Consider the following 19,634-nt stretch of genomic DNA (forward strand, 5'->3'; position numbering starts at 1 on the left):
AGTGTAGACTTTTTGGTCAATCCCGTTCTAATGTAAAATAAGGAAAATAAGGAAATGTCTAGTATGCTATCACACATAATTTTTGAGAATTTGGAAACAGTTACTTTTTATTTCCCAAAGTTAAAGGGGGAGAAGAGGAGAGAATGGATATTTCACCAGCCTGATAAAATCTGTTCCCCCTCTATAAAATGGAAACAAATGGAAACACCTTCAAAGTCTTTTACTGTGTTCATTCCCCTTATGATCAACAAGAAATCCTGTGATTTTCATAGCATTTGCTCTTTTTTTGCCAAAGTTAGGATGGGGGAACAAAATATTTTAAGCGGCTGATAAAATCTGTTCCCCCCCTTAAAATGGAAACAAATTAATTTACCTTCAAAGTCTTTTACTGTGTTCATTCCCCTTATCATCAACAAGAAATCCTGTGATTTTCATAACATTTGCTCTTTTTTTTAACAAAGTTAGGATGGGGGAACAAAATATTTTAGCTCTTTCAGCCACCTGAAATAATATGTTCCCCCTACATAAAATGGACATGTATAGTGAATTATTTTCTTTGTTACCTAAAATGTGAATCATTAAATGAAGCTGTTTATTTCAGTTTGCAGAAAAAACTCCTAGCAAAAGAGTTTGTGGATTTTCCTGTTTCCACTGCGGCGTCTACAGCATGAGGTTGGACATTGCTGTGACTTATTCTTAACAGTGGTGATTATAACATTAATATTCTTATTTTGAGTGTTAATGAAAATTTTTATCATGACTATAATTTGTATGTTTTGATAAAAAAATATGTACTTAGCCAAAACTTAATACATCAACATGTGAAAACAGTTATTTAACAAAATTGTTTGTCTATAACTTAATAATTTCTTGTTGATGATAAGGGGAATGAACACAGTAAAAGACTTTGTGGTTAAATTAATTTGTTTCCATTTTAGGGGTGGGGGGGGGGGGTTCAGATTTTATCAGGCACTTAAAATATTTTGTTCCCCCATCCTAACTTTGGCAAAAAAAGAGCAAATGTTTTCAAACTTGCAGGATTTGTTGTTGATGATGAGTGGAATCAACACATTAAAAGACTTTGTGGTTAAATTAATTTATTTCCATTTTATAGAGGGGGAACATATTTTATCAGGCTGGTGAAATATCCATTCCCTCCTCTTCTCCCCCTATAACTTTGGGAAATAAAAAGTAACTGTTTCCAAATTCTCAAAAATTATGTGTGATAGCATACTAGACATTTCCTTATTTTCCTTATTTTACATTAGAACGGGATTGACCAAAAAGTCTACACTCTGATCTTTTCAGGAAGTCTTTATTTTTGTGCCCTGCTATCGGCCAGCTTCCCTCCTCCTTTATCAGAAATGAAAAATTATAAATGCACACTTCGTGTTGGGAACCTGTGTTTGTTGACTGACTTTTATTTGTCAGGCTTACGAGACAAAAGCTGAAAAAAAAAGATCGATTCTCTTCGCATTTAAAATAACACAAAACAGCGTAAAAAGACCTCCACACAGGACCTCGTTTATTTATGTATTTTTATTTTGATAGCTGCCGATTAAACTGAAAGTTACAACACTGACATGATTATACGAGTAGTTTTTACCGAGAAATCGATCAGAAGCGCCGTGAAAATGGTCAGATCCGCCGAATCCACTTCTCTGGCTGCAATGCGCGCTCCCGACACAGGGGGAACAGATTTTCACAGGGGAACAGAATTTCTCACAAGACAGGTGTTACGTCAATCCGCGTTTCCCCATCAGATACGGTTCCCCCTTCGTCTTCTTGCCGCTCCGCCCCGCCCACGCGGCAAAATAGGCGCGTGCTCGTGATGAGCACTGAGAAAGCACGCGCGTAGCAAGCACGAGCTTGTTCGGCGCGTTTGTCTGAGGAACTACGGACACCGTGAAAGCTCAAACAACATGTTTCGGCAAAGTTGTCACACTTTCTTCACGTTTTTTTGGGAAACTAATAGTAATAATACTAATAATTATAATAAATATATATGTTATACATATTATAATTATAATAAATAATATATATTTCATACATATATTATAATTATAATACATAATATATGTTATATATATTATAATTATAATATATATGTTGTATATATTATAATTATAATATGTTGTATATATTATAACTATGATAGATAGATAGATAGATAGATAGATAGATAGATAGATAGATAGATAGATAGATAGATAGATAGATAGATAGATAGATAGATAGATAGATAGATAGATAGCCTAGTGCTATATGAATTAAAAACAGGGCAATGCAATTTAATGCTCAATATTACCCATCAGATACCGTTTCCCCTGTTTTAAAGTGGGGGAACGCTATCTGATGGCCATAAATCTCCCATCAGATACCGTTTCCCCTGTTTTAAAGTGGGGGAACGGTATCGGATGGCCACATTTCACCCATCAGATAGTGTTCCCCCTATGTTAAAATCACCCATCAGATAGTGTTCCCCTTGTTTTACAGTGGGGGAACGGTATCTGATGGAGACATTTCACCCATCAGATAGCGTTCCCCCTGTTTTACAGTGGGGGAACGCTATCTGATGGCCATAAATCTCCCATCAGATACCGTTTCCCCTGTTTTAAAGTGGGGGAACAGTATCTGTTGGCCACATTTCACCCATCAGATAGCGTTCCCCCTGTTTTACAGTGGGGAAAAGGTATCTGATGGCCATATTTCACCCATCAGATAGTGTTCCCCTTGTTTTACAGTGGGGGAACGGTATCTGATGGAGACATTTCACCCATCAGATAGCGTTCCCCCTGTTTTACAGTGGGGAAAAGGTATCTGATGGCCATATTTCACCCATCAGATAGCATTCCCCCTGTTTTACAGTGGGGGAACGCTATCTGATGGCCACAGTTCACCCATCAGATAGCGTTCCCCCTGTTTTACAGTGGGGGAACGCTATCTGTTGGCCACATTTCACCCATCAGATAGCGTTCCCCCTGTTTTACAGTGGGGGAACGCTATCTGATGGCCATAAATCTCCCATCAGATAGCGTTTCCCCTGTTTTAAAGTGGGGGAACGGTATCTGTTGGCCACATTTCACCCATCAGATACCGTTCCCCCTGTTTTACAGTGGGGAAAAGGTATCTGTTGGCCACATTTCACCCATCAGATACCATTCCCCCTGTTTTACAGTGGGGGAACACTATCTGATGGCCATATTTCACCCATCAGATAACGTTCCCCGTTTTACAGTGGGGGAACACTATCTGTTGGCCACATTTCACCCATCAGATAGCGTTCCCCCACTTTAAAACAGGGGAAACGGTATCTGATGGGAGATTTATGGCCATCAGATAGCGTTCCCCCACTTTAAAACAGGGGAAACGGTATCTGATGGGTAATATTGAGCATTAAATTGCATTGCCCTGTTTTTAATTCATATAGCACTAGGCTAACTATCTATCTATCATAGTTATAATATATACAACATATTATAATTATAATATATACAACATATATATTATAATTATAATATATATAACATATTTTATGTATTATAATTATAATATATGTATAAAATATATATTATTTATTATAATTATAATATGTATAACATATATATTTATTATAATTATTAGTATTATTACTATTAGTTTCCCGAAAAAACGTGAAGAAAGTGTGACAACTTTGCCGAAACATGTTGTTTGAGCTTTCACGGTGTCCGTAGTTCCTCAGACAAGCGCGCCGAATAAGCTCGTGCTTGCTACGCGCGTGCTTTCTCAGTGCTCATCACGAGCACGCGCCTATTTTGCCGCGTGGGCGGGGCGGAGCGGCAAGAAGACGAAGGGGGAACCGTATCTGATGGGGAAACGCGGATTGACGTAACACCGGCATCCTGCACGTTTTAGTTCTCTCCCTGGATATAGGGAGAAACTTTGACGAAATTATGGCAGAAAACTTCCCCCATACACAACGGCTTCAGGTGCCCCTCATAAGTAGCGATGCAAAAATCGCGATGTTTTTCTGTCAAAAATGTAAAATTCCCCTAAAATTAGACGCCCCCCTTTGTGTTGCTAAAGAGTTCAGTAAAAAAAGGAGATACTTTGATATGTTTAATAAAAAAGATAAGTATAATACATGTTTTAAAAAGAAACATAAGACCCAGTAAAATAAGATCCAATAGAAAGGCTAAACTAAAATCTATGATTTATCTATCTATTTTCCACTCCTCTGTCAAACCGCATTTTAAATGTTTATGCACAAAGAAACACACATAAAACATATTAATTGAATAGTTCCTGATTTAAATCATTTGTATTAACACAGCCTTGATATATATGTTATTTAAACGTGATGTTCTTCTTTCAAGACGACACTCCCTCGCTGACTTTTATCTTCATGATATTCTGCCCGATCTTTAGCCAAATTCTGCGGACTCTCCACATCCACATAATCCTGAAACAAAGACAATAATTTGGTTGGTTGGTCAGAAAATTCACATCATATGAATATCTATTTGTGGCTACAAAACTAAAATGTCGAAGAAATCAGTTTTACATTTGCTCTTTGCCAGCGTCAGCAATCTTTCCAGGAAAAACAACAAAAAATTGCTGGTGGCAGATTTTAGAAAAGCTGTCTCAGAATAATTCTTTCAGACATTGAATTTATTATGCAGATGATTTACATGTGTTGCTGTTGTTTTCATGTTAAATTCACATGTAAAGCTTTAACCTGCAAAAAATTCACCTTCCATCATTTGCTTGTAAAACTTCATCTGTAAAAGTGGTGACCTTCTGGTGAGCCAAGCCACAACAATCAGTATTAGACCAAGTCAAGGCGTTTAGCCAATCTGACACATAGGCTTGAAAGGGCACCAAATTTTGCAGCTAACATTTTTACTGATATATTTAATAAAAAATGAGAGAACAAATAATTTACATAATTGCAATGGACAAAAATGTAGTGTTATAATTGTATTGTGTAGAAAAAGTCTGATTCAAATTAGACCATATTTCTTATATAATTTTAAATGTTAACTTATGACCTAAATTTTATTCCACTAGAAAACCTTAAATTTCATCTCCACAACATGAACAAAAATGGGGCTGCTCACTGCATCATCCTCTATGATGTTCTCCAGCATGGATACGATATCCTTGAAGGCGGGCCTCAGGGTGTAGGGCTCCTGCCAGCAGTCACGCATGATGTGAAGCCTGCAACATTCAAACTTTATTCTCTTTCATGCACATGTCCTCTGTCAGTGACTGTGTTGATGTTTTAGAAAATGTTGTGTGATTTCAATACCAATGCAGAAAATGATTTTGGAATACAAATAGTAATTATTTACTTACACACCACGAAAAAGATGTAAACATGCCCAAGACTACAGCAGTGACACAAATGTTGTGTTTTATGGTTTTAACATTTTATTTATTAAACATGCTTTTAGAATATGTTGCAGAATATTTAGGAATTCTTCTGGGATGTATGAGATTTTTTTTCTTTAGGAAATTGTCAGTATTTACAAAGCTGATCTCCTTTAATAACTTTTGCCTTTCAGACTGACGTTGGATTTGTACTGATAGTGATCCACTGTCATCTTTTTGGTGCTTGGAGTTGATCGGTTTGTTGGCTTTTGTTTCTATTTTTTTCCTGTGTTTTGAGAACTCACCACAGGTTCTACTTGGGATTCAGATCTGGGGAGTTTTCTGGAGACACTTTGTAGTCACTTTTGTCTTGTGACATAGACCTCTATCATTATGCCAAACACAGCTCCTTACCAAGGTGTGTCTGGATTGGTGGAAGAGGTTACTCTTGGACAGTGGTGGGTATTTTAATAATTTGAATAAAAAATTAGATGTTCTGATCATTTACTCAGAGCAGAAGTAGTGTTTTTACAAAATACAATTTTACTCTTGAGTCATTTCTTTCTACTTTCGCTTTTACTTGAGTAAAATATGTTAAGAGCAGTGCTTCTCTTATTTGGGTACAGTTGTTAGTTCCTCTTCCCAAATCTGCTCTTGAAGGACATCTGGTATTGTATCCATATTTTATTCATAGCAGTAAGCCCACTCGTCCAAATAAGAAGCAACCTTTCATGGATTGACCAGGGGAATTACTGTTGGGACCTCACAGAACCTATTGGATTCTTAACCTTGTTAATATTTATCTGATTATTGCACAATCAATGAAAAGGATGATTCATCAAGGAAAATAACTGCACCAGCTTCTGCTGTCTGTCTTTGGACTTCCTGCAGAATTTCAGACCATCTTTCATGTTTTCTTTTTGTGGCTCCATCGCCATCCCTCTTGTCACAATGAAATTGTTCAAAAGACTTTGCTTCATTGTCAATACAGATACACAAACACTTGATGCCAGCATAAGTTCTGCACTGTGAAATCTCATATGTAATATACGTTTAAATAGATAAAATCAATTAATGCAATATCATGCAATGTTGTTTTTTAAAGTGGTTACAAAAAAGATGTTTTGTAAGCAAAACATCTAACATTCATTTATGACAATTAAATGAATGCAAGTCAGATGTATTAGCTACATCTGATTATAAACAAATTTGGAAAACAAGCCAATGAGTCAAATACAGTTTCTTTTATATAAGAAACTGTATTTAGTTTTGTGCCAAAACTAAATGCAGTAACGCTAGATTTATGGTGCAGCTCGTCCCTCTGCATGATAATCTAAAATAATGTGAACTGTTTCCACAAAAAAGAAAATAAAATCTGTCACTGCAAAACTTTTAGTCATCATTATGAATCATACATGTGTCACTCTGTAACGTTTTGAAGCTTAGAGAAAAAAAAATCAGCATGAATTATCAGATATATGGGTTTTATGTAGTGAGCTTTTGCTTACATTTCTGGTCTGCATCCTTCAGGATTTGTGTTCTTATGACCCATGCAGATGTGGAACACCACTTCCTCTGATGTCTCCAGGTTGGGGTATGGTAATGTCCCTGAGATTTGAAGATTTCCATATGAGTTGTAATTATTTAGAAAACACAGTTTAAAGGTGATATGCTGTTTGCTTAACTAGATCTATCATATTTGCTCATGTAATATTCTTTATTTTTAGACATCACTTAGATATTTTGTTATAATCTCAGAACAAATCCTGTTTACATTTTGAAGAACAGAGCCTCATGACAAAACACTAACACTTGCCTATAAGCTGAAACAGGAGGATGAAAACAGAATCTATGGTAAGATATCCTCATATGTTTGGAGGGTACACATCTCAGATGTAGAACAACACAATTATTACATTACTTTGGATCAGGCAAACCCATGTGAATCAACTGACTCATAGAAGATAAAATAGAAGACGAAGGGAATTCAAAAGAGGAAGACCAAGCTTAGCATAAACTATCAGCTGTATTTATTTCCCATATAATGATCTCTTACCAGCCTGATTTCTCCATGACAGATAGTGTTAAAAAGATTCGGATTGTTGGACGCTAAGTAACATGACTGCAATCTCCAGTTTAACCAACAGAGGTCAGCACTTGTTGCATATTGTTCCTTAAACTCAAAATAAAAGGCAGCATAATTTGTTCCCTGGATTTGTGATTATCTATTTATGTAGTGAAAGAAAAACAGTTCTTTGGTTGTAACATGTTGATGGAATTGCCTGAATGCAATAATGTTTTGAGAATACTGTACAGCAGTGGTTCCCAAACTTTTTCCTCTGCGCCCCCCCAGTGGTTTCCAAACATTTTCTGCGCCCCCCCTATGGATTACAAATGGCTGTCTTGTTGAAACGACGCGTGTGACAGGGGGGCATCGACTTTTTGGGGGGCAAAATGAATGTACGTAGCTGAAAATAGACACCGGTAGCCTACAAGGTACTTGTTAAGCTTAAGGTTCTGTATTAATATTAGCTAGTCATCTTTTAGCTAACATTACCTGCATCCAACAGCTTTACTCAACTCAGTCGGTTAGTTTGGAGGGAAAAACTATGAAAAGTTCTTTGCGTTTTGCTGGTTTGCTGCCGTGATTCTAACACAAACCTGCGTAGCTCCGCACAGCAGCAGCAGGTCTCCTTCACAGGTGGAAACCCAGCGCGAGCGTCGTAGCGCTCATGTTGCGTTTAAAGGCGGCTCGGAAAAACAGGTTACAACATGTTAACAACGGATTAAACAGTTTTAACTGCTGATAAAAGTGACAGAGGACACAAATATGGGAAGTGTGGAAGCCTCTACTGTATCAAATTGACATAGGAATAACAGAGAGTTGGCCATTCTAAGGTAAAAACCCAGCGCATACAGTGTTCATGTTTTTTTTTTTTTTTCATCCAGACGGCTTCCCGCGCCCCCCTGCAATGACACGGCGCCTCCCCTAGGGGGCGCGCCCCACAGTTTGGGAACCTCTGCTGTACAGCACTGTGGTGCAGTTAATAGCTGTTTACAGTAAGCAATTTGAAGCTTGGTGCTGCTCTAACTGAAGTGGGTCATCCATCCATTAGTCTTCACACATCCTCCAAGATTGTTTTGCCTCCCATTACAGTATATTACATGTTCCTAACAGCACCTACCAAATGTCTGCATCTCCCACAGCACAATGCCAAACGCCCATACATCTCCTTTGAAGCTGTAGTAGTTGTTCTTGAAGTACTCAGGGGGGTACCAGCGCAGCGGCACGCGTGGCTGCACAAAACACACAACGGAAAAAGTCTCAGAGGATGAAAAAAGCTGCTTCCTCTCTAACACCAAATCTAATACAGCAGATTAATAGACATCAAAAGGAGAAATGAAACTGCAGAATCTACAGTATATATTTAGGTTAATAAGCTTCAACTGATTATCTGGGGTTTTTTTTTTTTGTTTTGTTTTTTTGTCTGTTTGTTTTAGATTGAAGCTGTATGTCTGTAAATGGGCTGCTTCCTGCTCTAAACAATGTCACTACACCCACAAACACACATAACTAAGAATTTGATCTTCCATTTCAGACACACAAATGGGAGACAGTGTGGTCAGTGCGGAGAGCTACGTGCTAGATGACAGGCCAACAGTGTGTGTGGTGTGAACACACACTGTATTAGGAGTTCACTTCACGAGTCCCCAGGCAGCAGGTTTATTTGAGGCAGATGTCACTACCTTAAGAAAGTGAAGAAACGTAGTCATGAAACAAAGAGAATCCAAATCAAACAGCAAGGAGAGATAAACTGTTGCTAAAACACTGAAATGAAAAGAGCTGAGACAATTTGTAACAAAAAAACATTGTTTTGGTGTGTCAAAAATATATATATATTTTTTTTTTAATGACATTGTGGATGAACTGAAGTGCAAACCATGCTTAAGGCTGATTTTTTTCATACCAAATCTGATTTTAACAATTATTTATTTATTTATTTATTTTTGCCTTTTGTGTTGACATCATTCTAAACTATGGAAATCCATGAAAAAATCCAGATTTTTCAAAGATTTAATTTTTAAAAACAGAAAATCAAATTAATTGATAAAATTGATTTATTGCCCAGCCCTTAACTCATCTCACAAATCAGCACATCAGGTCTTCCCTTTAGGTCACAATGTTTTCTTTGCATTATATTAACAGGAGGTCATTTTTAATTGTTGCATGAGCCATATAAAACCTGTGTGAAACACAGAATAACTCAACAGCATCTACAAAATGAAAGCAAATGTCATGATTTCAGCCCTGCAGCTCCACCTTGACTGTGCTGATTACTCATTACCCTCACCTGCTGCTCCCTATTTAAAAAGCTGCTCGTCACCAGCACAGTGTGAGATTGTCTGTTGTCCCTGTCACAGCTTTCAAGCCTTGTTTCATGTTCAAAAGAGTTTTCTGATCCTGCCTGTTTTTTGACCACAGATTCTTGCCTATTCCTTCTGCTGTAGGAAAAGTTCTGACCTCCTGTTGCTGAACCCTGCCTCCAGTCTTCTGATTATTGGATTTTCATTGCCTGAGACCCCCTGTGCATAACTTTCAATTGTTTCAACGACTAAGCCTCTGGTTAGTGGATTTTGTCCCTGTCATCTGTTTGTCCCCTGAGCCCCCCTTAGGCCTCCTACTGCCCATTCACCCTACCCTCCCCAGGCTGGATTCCTGGCCCCTGTGGATCCCCCATTCCTGACCTACCTGTGTGACCACATCCTGTAGAGCCCCTTCAACACCCTCATTTTTTGTAATAAACTTTTGGTGAACCAAACACTTGTTTTGGGTTCTGGCTGAGTTTACTTTAATGTTAGAGTACGATGTCGCCAGTATGAACCCAAAGCCAAATTCTGATTGGTGTTCTAAGGTGGAGGGTGCTATTACTGGCCTAGAAAGAAATGTCCAGGAGCTTTTACAGGGACTTTCTTCTCTTAGGGCTTCCAAAGCCCAAGTTAGGTCCTCAGTTACACGGCCACTTCCCCTTGCTGTCACTCCCACAGTTAACGCTAACAACGAACCTAAGAAACTCCCCCACCCTTGCCCAGAGCATTTTGATGGGGATCCTGAACAGTGCAGACCATTTTTAACCCAGTGTTCGCTGTTTCTTGAACTCCAACCCTCTGCCTTCCCTTCTGAATGGGCCAAGGTGGCCTATACAATCTCTCCACTATCTGGTATGGCAAAGCAGTGGGGAAACTCTGAGTGGGAGAATGATACTGACAGCTGTGACTCCTTCTTTGAGTTTTCTGATTAAATGAAAAGGGTTTTTGATCCAATCCATCCTGAGAGGGAGGCTGTCAGGAGACTGTTTTCTCTCAAAAAGGGCTCTCGACCTGTTACTGACTACATCATCAATTTCCATGCCTTGAAGTCCAGTTGTCTTTGGAATAATGAAGCCCTGTTTGACATTTTTTACCAGGGCCTGTCAGATGATATCAAGAATGAGATTACTACCCGTGACCCTCCCAAGATCCTCAAGGCCACGCGGATTGATCGAGGCCATGCGGATTGATCAACTGCTTCGTGAACGAAGGAGGGAGAAGTCTTCATCTAATTTTCAAGGAAGGGTCTCAACTGTCCAGGTCAGTCCATGCAGCATGTCACAAGCCTCCACGCCTTGTGACATGCTGGCGGCTTTCAACACCCCTTCAGGGCATTATGAATACCTGGTCATGCCCTTGGGCTCACCAATGCTCCAGCTGTTTTCCAGGCATTGGTTAGCGACGTTTTAAGGGACACGCTAAACAGATTTGTTTTTGTATACCTTGATTACATTCTTTTTTTTTTTTTTTTTTTTTTAAGGATCTACCTACCCATATCAAGCATATTCGCAAGGTTCTTCTTAGGCTTCTCCAAAATAAACTATTTCTTAAGGCTGAGAAGTGTGCATTTTATCAATCATCTGTATCTTTTCTGGGTTTTGTCATTGCTCCTGGCAGGATTAACATGGATCCATCAAAGGTGGCAGCAGTCTTGGAGTGGCCAGACCCATCAAGTTTGAAGGAGCTTCAACAGTTTCTTGGGTTTGCCAATTTTTATCGTTTTATCAAGGATTACAGTTCAGTGGCTCCCCCTCTTCATCAACTCACGTCAACCAAGACTCAGTTCAAGTGGTCTTCAGAGGCCAAACATGCCTTTGGTAAGCTGAAATGTTTCTTTACCTCAGCTCCCATTCTGCGTTTTCCTGATCCGTCTAACCCTTTTGTGGTGGAGGTTGATGCCTCGGACACTGGGGTCGGTGCAGTTCTGTCTCAACGGTTTGCAGATGATGCCAGGTTACATCCTTGTGCCTTTTTTTCTCGCCAACACTCTGCCTCTGAGAGAAACTATGACGTTGGAGACGGAGAACTGTTGGCTATCAAACTAACATCAGAGGAACAGAGGCACTGGCTGGAGAGGTCCATACATCCTTTTATTGTATGGACAGACCATAAGAACTTGGGATACCTCAAATCTGCCAAGAGACTGAACCCACGCCAAGCTAGATGGGCACTATTCTTTAGCAGGTTTGACTTCTCCTTGGCCTAGCAGCAAGAACATCAAACCAGATGCCCTTTTCAAGACTTCATCAGCCTTCTGTCTGTCCTTCTGATTCTGTTGACCATGACTACATCCTTCCCTCCAAGACCAGGTTAGCTCTAACCAGTATTGAGACTTTGCTCAAGAGAGTCATCAGAAACAACCAGCTCCAGTTCAGTGTCCTAAGGGTCTTCTGTTTGTTCCTGAAGAAATGGTTTCTAAGGTCCTTCAGTTCTGTCACTACTCTAAACTTTTCTGTCACTCAGGTATAACTAAGGCACTGGCAGTGGTCCAGTCAGTGGCCCACACTGAGAAAGAACACACAAGAATTTGTGTCGGCATGTTCCATCTGTTCCAGAGTAAAGCCCTACAGACGTCCCGAAGCCGGTTTACTGAGGCCTCTGCCGAGTATACATAGACTGTGGTCCCACGTCTCAATGGATTTTGTCAGCGGCCTACCTCCTTCTCAAGGTAACACTGTACTCGTCACTGTGGTTGACATGTTCTCCAAGATGACCCACCTCATTCCTCTACACAAGTTGCCTTCAGCACCTGATCTCGCTGAGGTGATGGCCCAAGAAGTATTCAGACTTCATGGCATTCCCTGCAACATCATGTCTGATAGAGGACCGTTTCACGTTTTTGGGGTGAGTTCTGCACCCATCTCGGCATTGACGTCAGTCTCTCTTCAGGTTTTCACCCTCAGACGGATGGTCAGATGGAGAGGATGAATCAGGAGGTTGAGTCCAAGTTCCGCATCCTTTGCATGGATGCTCCCAGTCAATGGTCCCAGAACTTATCTTGGGTAGAGTACGCCATCAAGTGCCACAGGTCTGTCACCATTTCATGTTGTTTATGGCCATCAGCCACCTATTCTCTCTGCTCAGGAAGGGGCTACCCAGGTTCCTGCTGCCCATTTATCAGCATGTCGTTGTTTCAGAGTCTGGAGAGGGGCCAGAGCGACTCTCTGCAAGACCTCTGCTGTTTATGCCCATAATGCCAATCGCCACAGATCTCAAGTCCCAAGCTACCTGGTTAGTCAGAAGGTGTGGTTATCCACTAAGGATCTGCCCATCAAGGCAGAGAATCTCAAGTTGGCACCCTGTTTTGTGGGCCCATTTCCTGTTGCCAAGGTTGTTAACCCAGTTGCTGTGCATCTCAAACTGCCTAATTCATTGCATGTACACCCCACCTTCCACGTCTCCAAGGTCAAACCTGTGATGTCCAGGTTTTGCCATCCAGGGCCCCTCCATCCCCCCGACTCATTGATGGAGCTCCTGCCTTTAGTGTGAGCTGCTTGCTACATTCCCGACGTTAGGGCTGTGTCATCCAATACCTTGTGGACTGGAAGGGCTATGGTCCTGAGGAGAGGTCCTGCATACCTTCTCACTTGATCCTGGGTAAGGGCCTCATCCGCGACTTCCATTGCCAGCATCTGGACCCAGAGGGGCGTCAAGAGCTGCCCCTTGAGGAGGAAGAGGTGATGTCATGATTTCAGCCTTGCAGCTCCACCTTGACTGTGCTGATTACTCATTATCCTCACCTCCACTGTGCTGCAACCTATTTAAACAGCTGCTCGTCACCAGCTCAGTGCGAGATTGTCTGTTGTCCCTGTCACAGCTTTCAAGCCTTGTTTCATGTTCAAATGAGTTTTCTGATCCTGCCTGTTTTTTGACCACAGATTCTTGCCTAGTCCTTCTGCTGTAGGAAAAGTTCTGACCTCCTGTTGCTGAAACCTGCCTGCGTCTGATCCTGCCTCCAATCTTCTGATTATTGGATTTTCATTGCCTGAGATCCCCCCGTGCATGACCCTGGATTGTTTCAACGACTGAGCCTCTGGTTGGTGGATTTTGTCCCCTGAGCCCCGCCTAGGCCTCCCACTGCCCATCCACCCTACCCTCCCCAGGCTGGATTCCTGGCCCCTGTGGATCCCCCATTCCTGACCTATCTGTGTAACTACACCCTATGGAGCCCCTTCAACACCCTAATTTTTTGTAATAAACTTTTGGTGAACCAAACACTTATTTTGGTTGCGTTTTGGGTTCTGGCTGAGTTTGCTTTAACGTTACAGCAAAGTGATCTAAATTGCACATTGAAAAACAGAATGTCCCCTGAAGTGTAACCAGACCTGCTGTCATGTCTTTTATGCAGTGGCGAGTATGTGGCAAACCTATTTTATTCTTTTGTGTCAGAATAAAAGCAGAACTGCATGCAGGTTGATAGTTGAACAAAAAAGGTGAGAATGATGTAAGACAAGCTAAAACGATGTTCTGATGAGGTCATTATATCTTTATATATCTCAGTGGTGCTTGCCCAAAATACTAGACAACAGTACTGAACAAACCCAGCATACAGTGTGTGTGTATTTCTTACTCGTGGACTCCTCCAACGGCTGCTGCGGCGGCTCGCCATGCGGCTCAGGTCCCGGGCCAGACCAAACTCTGCTAATTTCACCTCCCAAGGAAACTTATTGACCATAATATTCCTCAGAGCTAAGTCACAGTGAACGATCTGCACAGATGGCCACAGCAACAAGTGTCAAAAAAAAATAAATATTCAAGCTCATATTCTTGCATGTCTAGAACATGCAAGAATATGAATAATAGTCAAAAAGTCATCATCCGAAAGGGGTAACAAGATTATTCTAAAGAAAACTTAAAATATATATTTTAGAACAATGTAAGCTTTCAAAAGAAATAAAATGGCAAAATATGCCAATATTGAAACAATTTTTATCTAAAATCTACATGAAATGAAAGTCATGTTGAACAATTGTTCTTCAAACCATTTCTAATATTTCAGAAATGTTCTAGTATATAGATTCAATGAGACAAATGTTCCAACATTACATAAAATGTATTGAACATGTAGTAGTGTGTGAGAGGATTACCATTTTGGAGCGCAGGTGCTGCATCGCCAGGGCGATGTGGTAGGAAGCAATGGTGAGGAGGCTCTGCAGCTCTGGGTCTGCACTGAGGTGGACCCTGTTGGTCTGGAGGAAGGTCCTCAGTGTGCCATAACTAACATATTCCATGATCAGAATGTAGGGCTCTGCACACAGGAAGGTTCACTCAAACACCTCCAGAACTGCAATATTTAAATATTTAAAAACTGTTGCTTTAATATTCACTTAAAAGATCTGCCCTGTTTGACCTAGCACCAGCATATGGATATGAAGATCCCAAAATGCTGTGGAACCCTGAAAAGCTACTACAGGTACATCTGTAAAATAACTGGAATATTTGTTCTGATGGGGCTCATTTGTTGGAATAAAAGTAAGTCTTTAAAATAATAACCTCTCAGCAGGTATTAAACATACTCTTTATTAAGTTTATACACCTAAATGTTTTGTTTTCGTTGATTAACAGAAAATCTTAAAGTCTTGAAAACAAAAATTTGTTTCAAAAATAAATTAAATTTTAAATAATATTCTAATTTAGATGCACCTGTATTTGTTTGATTGGTTCTGAGTATTCTGAACTCTGCATTTGAAGTAAAAACTGTCATTCTTTCATTCAACAAATACAAATAATTATGCATTAATAAATCATAACTTACATTATACATTAGTCTGATTCACTGTTAAACTGAGAATAAATGGTCTTGTATCTTTTTCTACAGTTTATATGAGCATGTTTTAACTTGCGTTCACTCGTGTTCCAGTCCAGAAGCTGGAGGATGTTTTTATGGTGAACCAGTTTCCTCATGATGCAAATCTCCATATCCACATGTTTGGGACGCACACCTTAGAGGGAAGAAAACACAATTAGATGAAACTAAATCATGACCATAAACACATTTCAGATTCAATTAACCAATCTTTCAACCAAACACTTTCATAATAAAAACATTAAAACAATAAATAAAAATACTAAAATAGAGCAAAAACAATCTATACTATTTATTGGGTATAAATAAATGAATCAGGTTTCATTGTATGGTTAAGTTGACAGAATAATAAATGGATATTATTCAGCCTCAGGAGGTCTAATTTGTCTGCCAAGGCAAACTAAGCCTCTTATAGGTCCCCCACAACAGGAGGGGGCGCCAAAGAGCACCAGACAGCAAGTCTTGGCTGTCTAAGTAAGGTAATGCTCATTTGGTGGAAACACACCAAACGTGTTGGAGGACTGGGGTTGCCACCAGTCCCTTAAAATACAGAACTGTTCCGTATTTGGCTGTTAAATGTAGCGTCCCGTATTGAACCGATACGGCTGCCCCAGTCATTGTTTCACTCACGGTTTTGGTGTTGTGTTCATATGGTTGGGATATTGTGCCCAACTGCTTTATGGGTAACACAGACCAACCGACACGCTGCCGCCCCCGGCTTTAAATACATAGGGACTAGTCCCTTGGTAACCTTAGTCGAAGCACACAACCCTAGGACTAGGACGACGCGCATTAGTGGGCGTCCCTTATTTTGATTTCTGAAAGGTGGCAACCCTATCCAGGACACAGGGTCGCAACTACATATTATTCAGGTGGCTGCGAACACATAAACCCCTCTGGTGCAGCGCCCCTATGCGTTGTATACGCTGCATGCCCACTTTTTGCACCACTGGCAGGTCATGTTTGTTGTCCTGCAACATTGTGATGTGGCTAGTCCAACACATCTGGATTAAATGACTGAAATGTCTCCTCCACCTGCAGTCAAGTTCTATAAACTGTATTCAGTTCAGCTGTGTTGTAGCAGAAAATACCTAAGAAGGTGCAGGACCCCAACCCTTGAGGAATAGAGTTTGACACCCATGACCTAAATAAAACTATTTACCCAAAAAAGTTTTATTAAAGGTATGAATTAAAGGCTGTTAAAAATCCCCTTTATTTCTCTAGTGACCGTTACAGTAAATGGACCTTCTTTGCTGATCTTGCAGGTGAACATGCTGTGACCTTTACACGTCCCTCTGCTCATCCTGGCCTGGTAGAAGACTCCCTCCTTCCCTGCTTTGATCAGTTGCAGAAGATTCAGGTCTGACTTGGTGAAACGAGGTTCCTGCAATGAAACACTCCTGGTGAAGTCATCCATAGAAGAAGAAGAAAGACCAGGATTCTTTTAATATGGACTGTTTTCAGAAAGGACTCCAAGTCAGACAGATGGATAAATCACCAGTCCATCACTGAGCAATAGGAAGACAGGACAAACAATCATACACACACGCCTAAGAAGAATTTAGAGAGCTCAATTAACCTGACAGTCATGTTTTTGGATTGTGAGATTGCCAGAGTACCTGGAGAGAACCCACACATGCACAGGGAGAACATACAAACTCCATGTAGAAAGGGCTGGGATTTGAACCCAGGGCCTTTTTGCTGCAAGGTAACAGTGCTACCAGCTGTGCCACTGCGCAGCCCACACTGAGACTTAAATATCCATTTTCCTCTGAAGAATAAATCTGGACCCAGCTGTGTGACAGTACCTGCTGTAGGCCTTTCCACAACCTCTTGGAAGATAACCGGACTGTGGTTATCCGTAAAGGAGTTTCTGGAGGAAGCTGCTCGCCCTCGTCATTGTCCACTGACTGGACTGTGGGTGTCACAACGGGGGTCTCTAACTGAGGCAAATGTCTCAGAATAAACTTGCTGCCCTGCTGCATTCGGACTGTTCGAACCATGGTGCGGTACCTGCAGAAAAAAATGTGTTTCATAAAGCAACATTGTACGAGACTGAAAAGGACCATTTAAAGCAGAAAACCCTGTATACCTTGACTGCCCCTTTTTGTCAGGGAGTATCAAATGAGTATTTAAACCATCATTTCATATTTGCCTTTAAATTGGATTTTGTTGAGAACCAATAAGAGGTAAATATCTATCTGATAGAAGATAGAATATTTCTTGCAAGAGAAACCAGAAATATTCAGGACATCAGTTGACGTCCTGAACGGCTCAGTGTTGTGGGGTTTCTGGTGACTATCTCCAGAGGTCTAATATTTAAGTATAATTTTATCATATTAAAAATTAATATGACCTGCCAAGTCTAACTTTACAATTAAAGTTAGACTTGGCTCCTTGGAAGTAATAAATTGAGGGCCTTAAAATGAATAGGTACAGTTAATTGTTTATTTCTATTTATGGATTTCTATCACTTTTAGCCTTGAACTGCAGGGATATTTGCAACCCTTGTGATGCTTTGTGGCCCCTGACTGCCCACATTTGGCAACATTTGGTTCATTTGGTTTTTAAGCTAAATTATGTGTGATAAATTTCAGTCTTCAAAGAATGGAAAATGTTTGATTTGACATGAATTATTTTTCTCTTATTCATCAAAAGTTTTACTGTGACTTTAGTTTCATTCTAAGGATCCCAAACATCCAGTGGCTTTTACAGGAAAGCAACTTTTGGTACATCTATTTATTAAACTTGGCTAAATACAAGACATGTTTTCAAAGAGTGGCACATATTCAGCTCTTGTTGTGAGTACGGAGATAAACTTTTTTTAGACCAACAGAGTAGGAAATAATCTCACCTGATAACTTGGACCTGCGTGTCATTCTTTAAAAAAAGGCAAAAGTGTTTGACCCTTTTTACATGTTGGATCTACATGTGAGACTTTTTGTTATTAAGTTATTGAATGTTTAGTCTACTGTTGAGCAGTAGAAATAGAAAACTTAAATATTTCTTTGAAAATAGTTTTTGTGAGAACTTTCAACATCGGGATTTTGGCCTAACTGGCAAAAAGTTTGCGCAACTCTGACTTAAAAAGGCCTGGAAGCTTAGAGGAATTAGATAACTCTAATCATACTGCATATTTTCAGTAATACTATGAAGAGATTCATTGTCCTACATGAATTGCACATGAAAAGGATGTTTGTCATCTAAACTAGCAAGGTGGTTTTAAATAGAAATCATAAGTTAGTGCTGTGATGAATTTCTGAAGAACTTTGTGCTGCGGACACAAATCAGGATGTGTTTGACCTTGAAGACTGAACTTAAAATGGGCTTTCTAAAAACTCAGTTTCAAATATATTTGTTCATTTTGAAATTTAGCATGAACAAATTGCACTAAAATTCTTACTTTCTTAGAAACACGGCACCAAGCACAATGAACAGCAGCAGGATGAAGCAGAGAACTGCAAGGACAACGTAGAACTCTGCAGAAAGACAAAGGTTCACCTTTAAAATGTTTGGATAATTCTGCTGGATATTAATCTGAATTGTGGAAGCCTGACAGCTCACCTGGACACATATCAGTACATATATCAAAGGCCAGATTCACCACGCTCTGCGTCTTCTGCCCCAGGAGCCCAAAGTGGAGTGTGAACAGAAGAACATCACTTTGGTCTGGAAAAAGGGTGAAAACTTTCAGACAGATGTGGAGGAAAAGCAGTTTTGTTTAAAACTTGGCTACAAAGCAAGGAGACGCAGGAAAGAGGTGCACTGAACATCCAACCGCCTTACCTCTGTTCTGAAGTAGAGAGTTGAAGAATCCAAACCAGCTGTAATCCTTTACTGTTCTGAGGAGCTTATTAACACAACGTCAAACTTGTTAGAGTTTAGTGTGATCCTCTGACCTATCTGTCACGTTACCAGCCGGAGCTCAGCTCGCATGTGAACCACAACACAGGCAGAGGAAGTGAACAGAAGCAGCAGGTGGCTTGAGATACAAACTCCCTCAGACACAGTGCTGATGCTCAGCCTGGAGTCAGCCCTCAGCGCATGCACAGGTGGCCCAATCTGAAGCAGTGGAATGAAGATCAGGATGAGTTCACCCCCTCAGTTC

General features: G+C 40.2%; 1 protein-coding gene across 2 annotated transcripts; it reads right to left on the minus strand.

Moving 5' to 3' along the window:
- Positions 1 to 4,085: 4,085 nt before the first annotated feature.
- LOC106927765 (tyrosine kinase receptor Cad96Ca) lies at positions 4,086 to 19,631 on the minus strand. 2 transcript variants are annotated; one of them, XR_015764987.1, is made up of 13 exons: positions 19,313 to 19,631; positions 19,091 to 19,195; positions 18,930 to 19,005; positions 17,335 to 17,539; positions 16,772 to 16,910; positions 15,564 to 15,662; positions 14,808 to 14,968; positions 14,291 to 14,428; positions 13,300 to 13,382; positions 8,538 to 8,649; positions 6,861 to 6,960; positions 5,100 to 5,199; positions 4,086 to 4,441 (listed from the first exon to the last, which is right to left on the minus strand). XR_015764987.1 is itself a non-coding variant. In XM_088011432.1 (12 exons), the coding sequence occupies exons 2-12, from the start codon at positions 19,098 to 19,100 to the stop codon at positions 4,331 to 4,333; spliced, it is 1,251 nt and encodes a 416-aa protein (XP_087867558.1). In that variant the 5' UTR covers positions 19,101 to 19,195; positions 19,313 to 19,525; the 3' UTR covers positions 4,086 to 4,330. The 2 variants fall into 2 exon arrangements, 1 of the variants encoding a protein (XP_087867558.1); XM_088011432.1 differs by lacking the exon at positions 13,300 to 13,382 and having other exon boundaries at positions 19,313 to 19,525.
- Positions 19,632 to 19,634: the final 3 nt, after the last annotated feature.

This window comes from Poecilia mexicana, unplaced genomic scaffold, assembly GCF_051168715.1.
Source record: "Poecilia mexicana isolate PSO_F unplaced genomic scaffold, ASM5116871v1 scaffold_13, whole genome shotgun sequence".
NCBI lineage: Eukaryota > Metazoa > Chordata > Actinopteri > Cyprinodontiformes > Poeciliidae > Poecilia > Poecilia mexicana.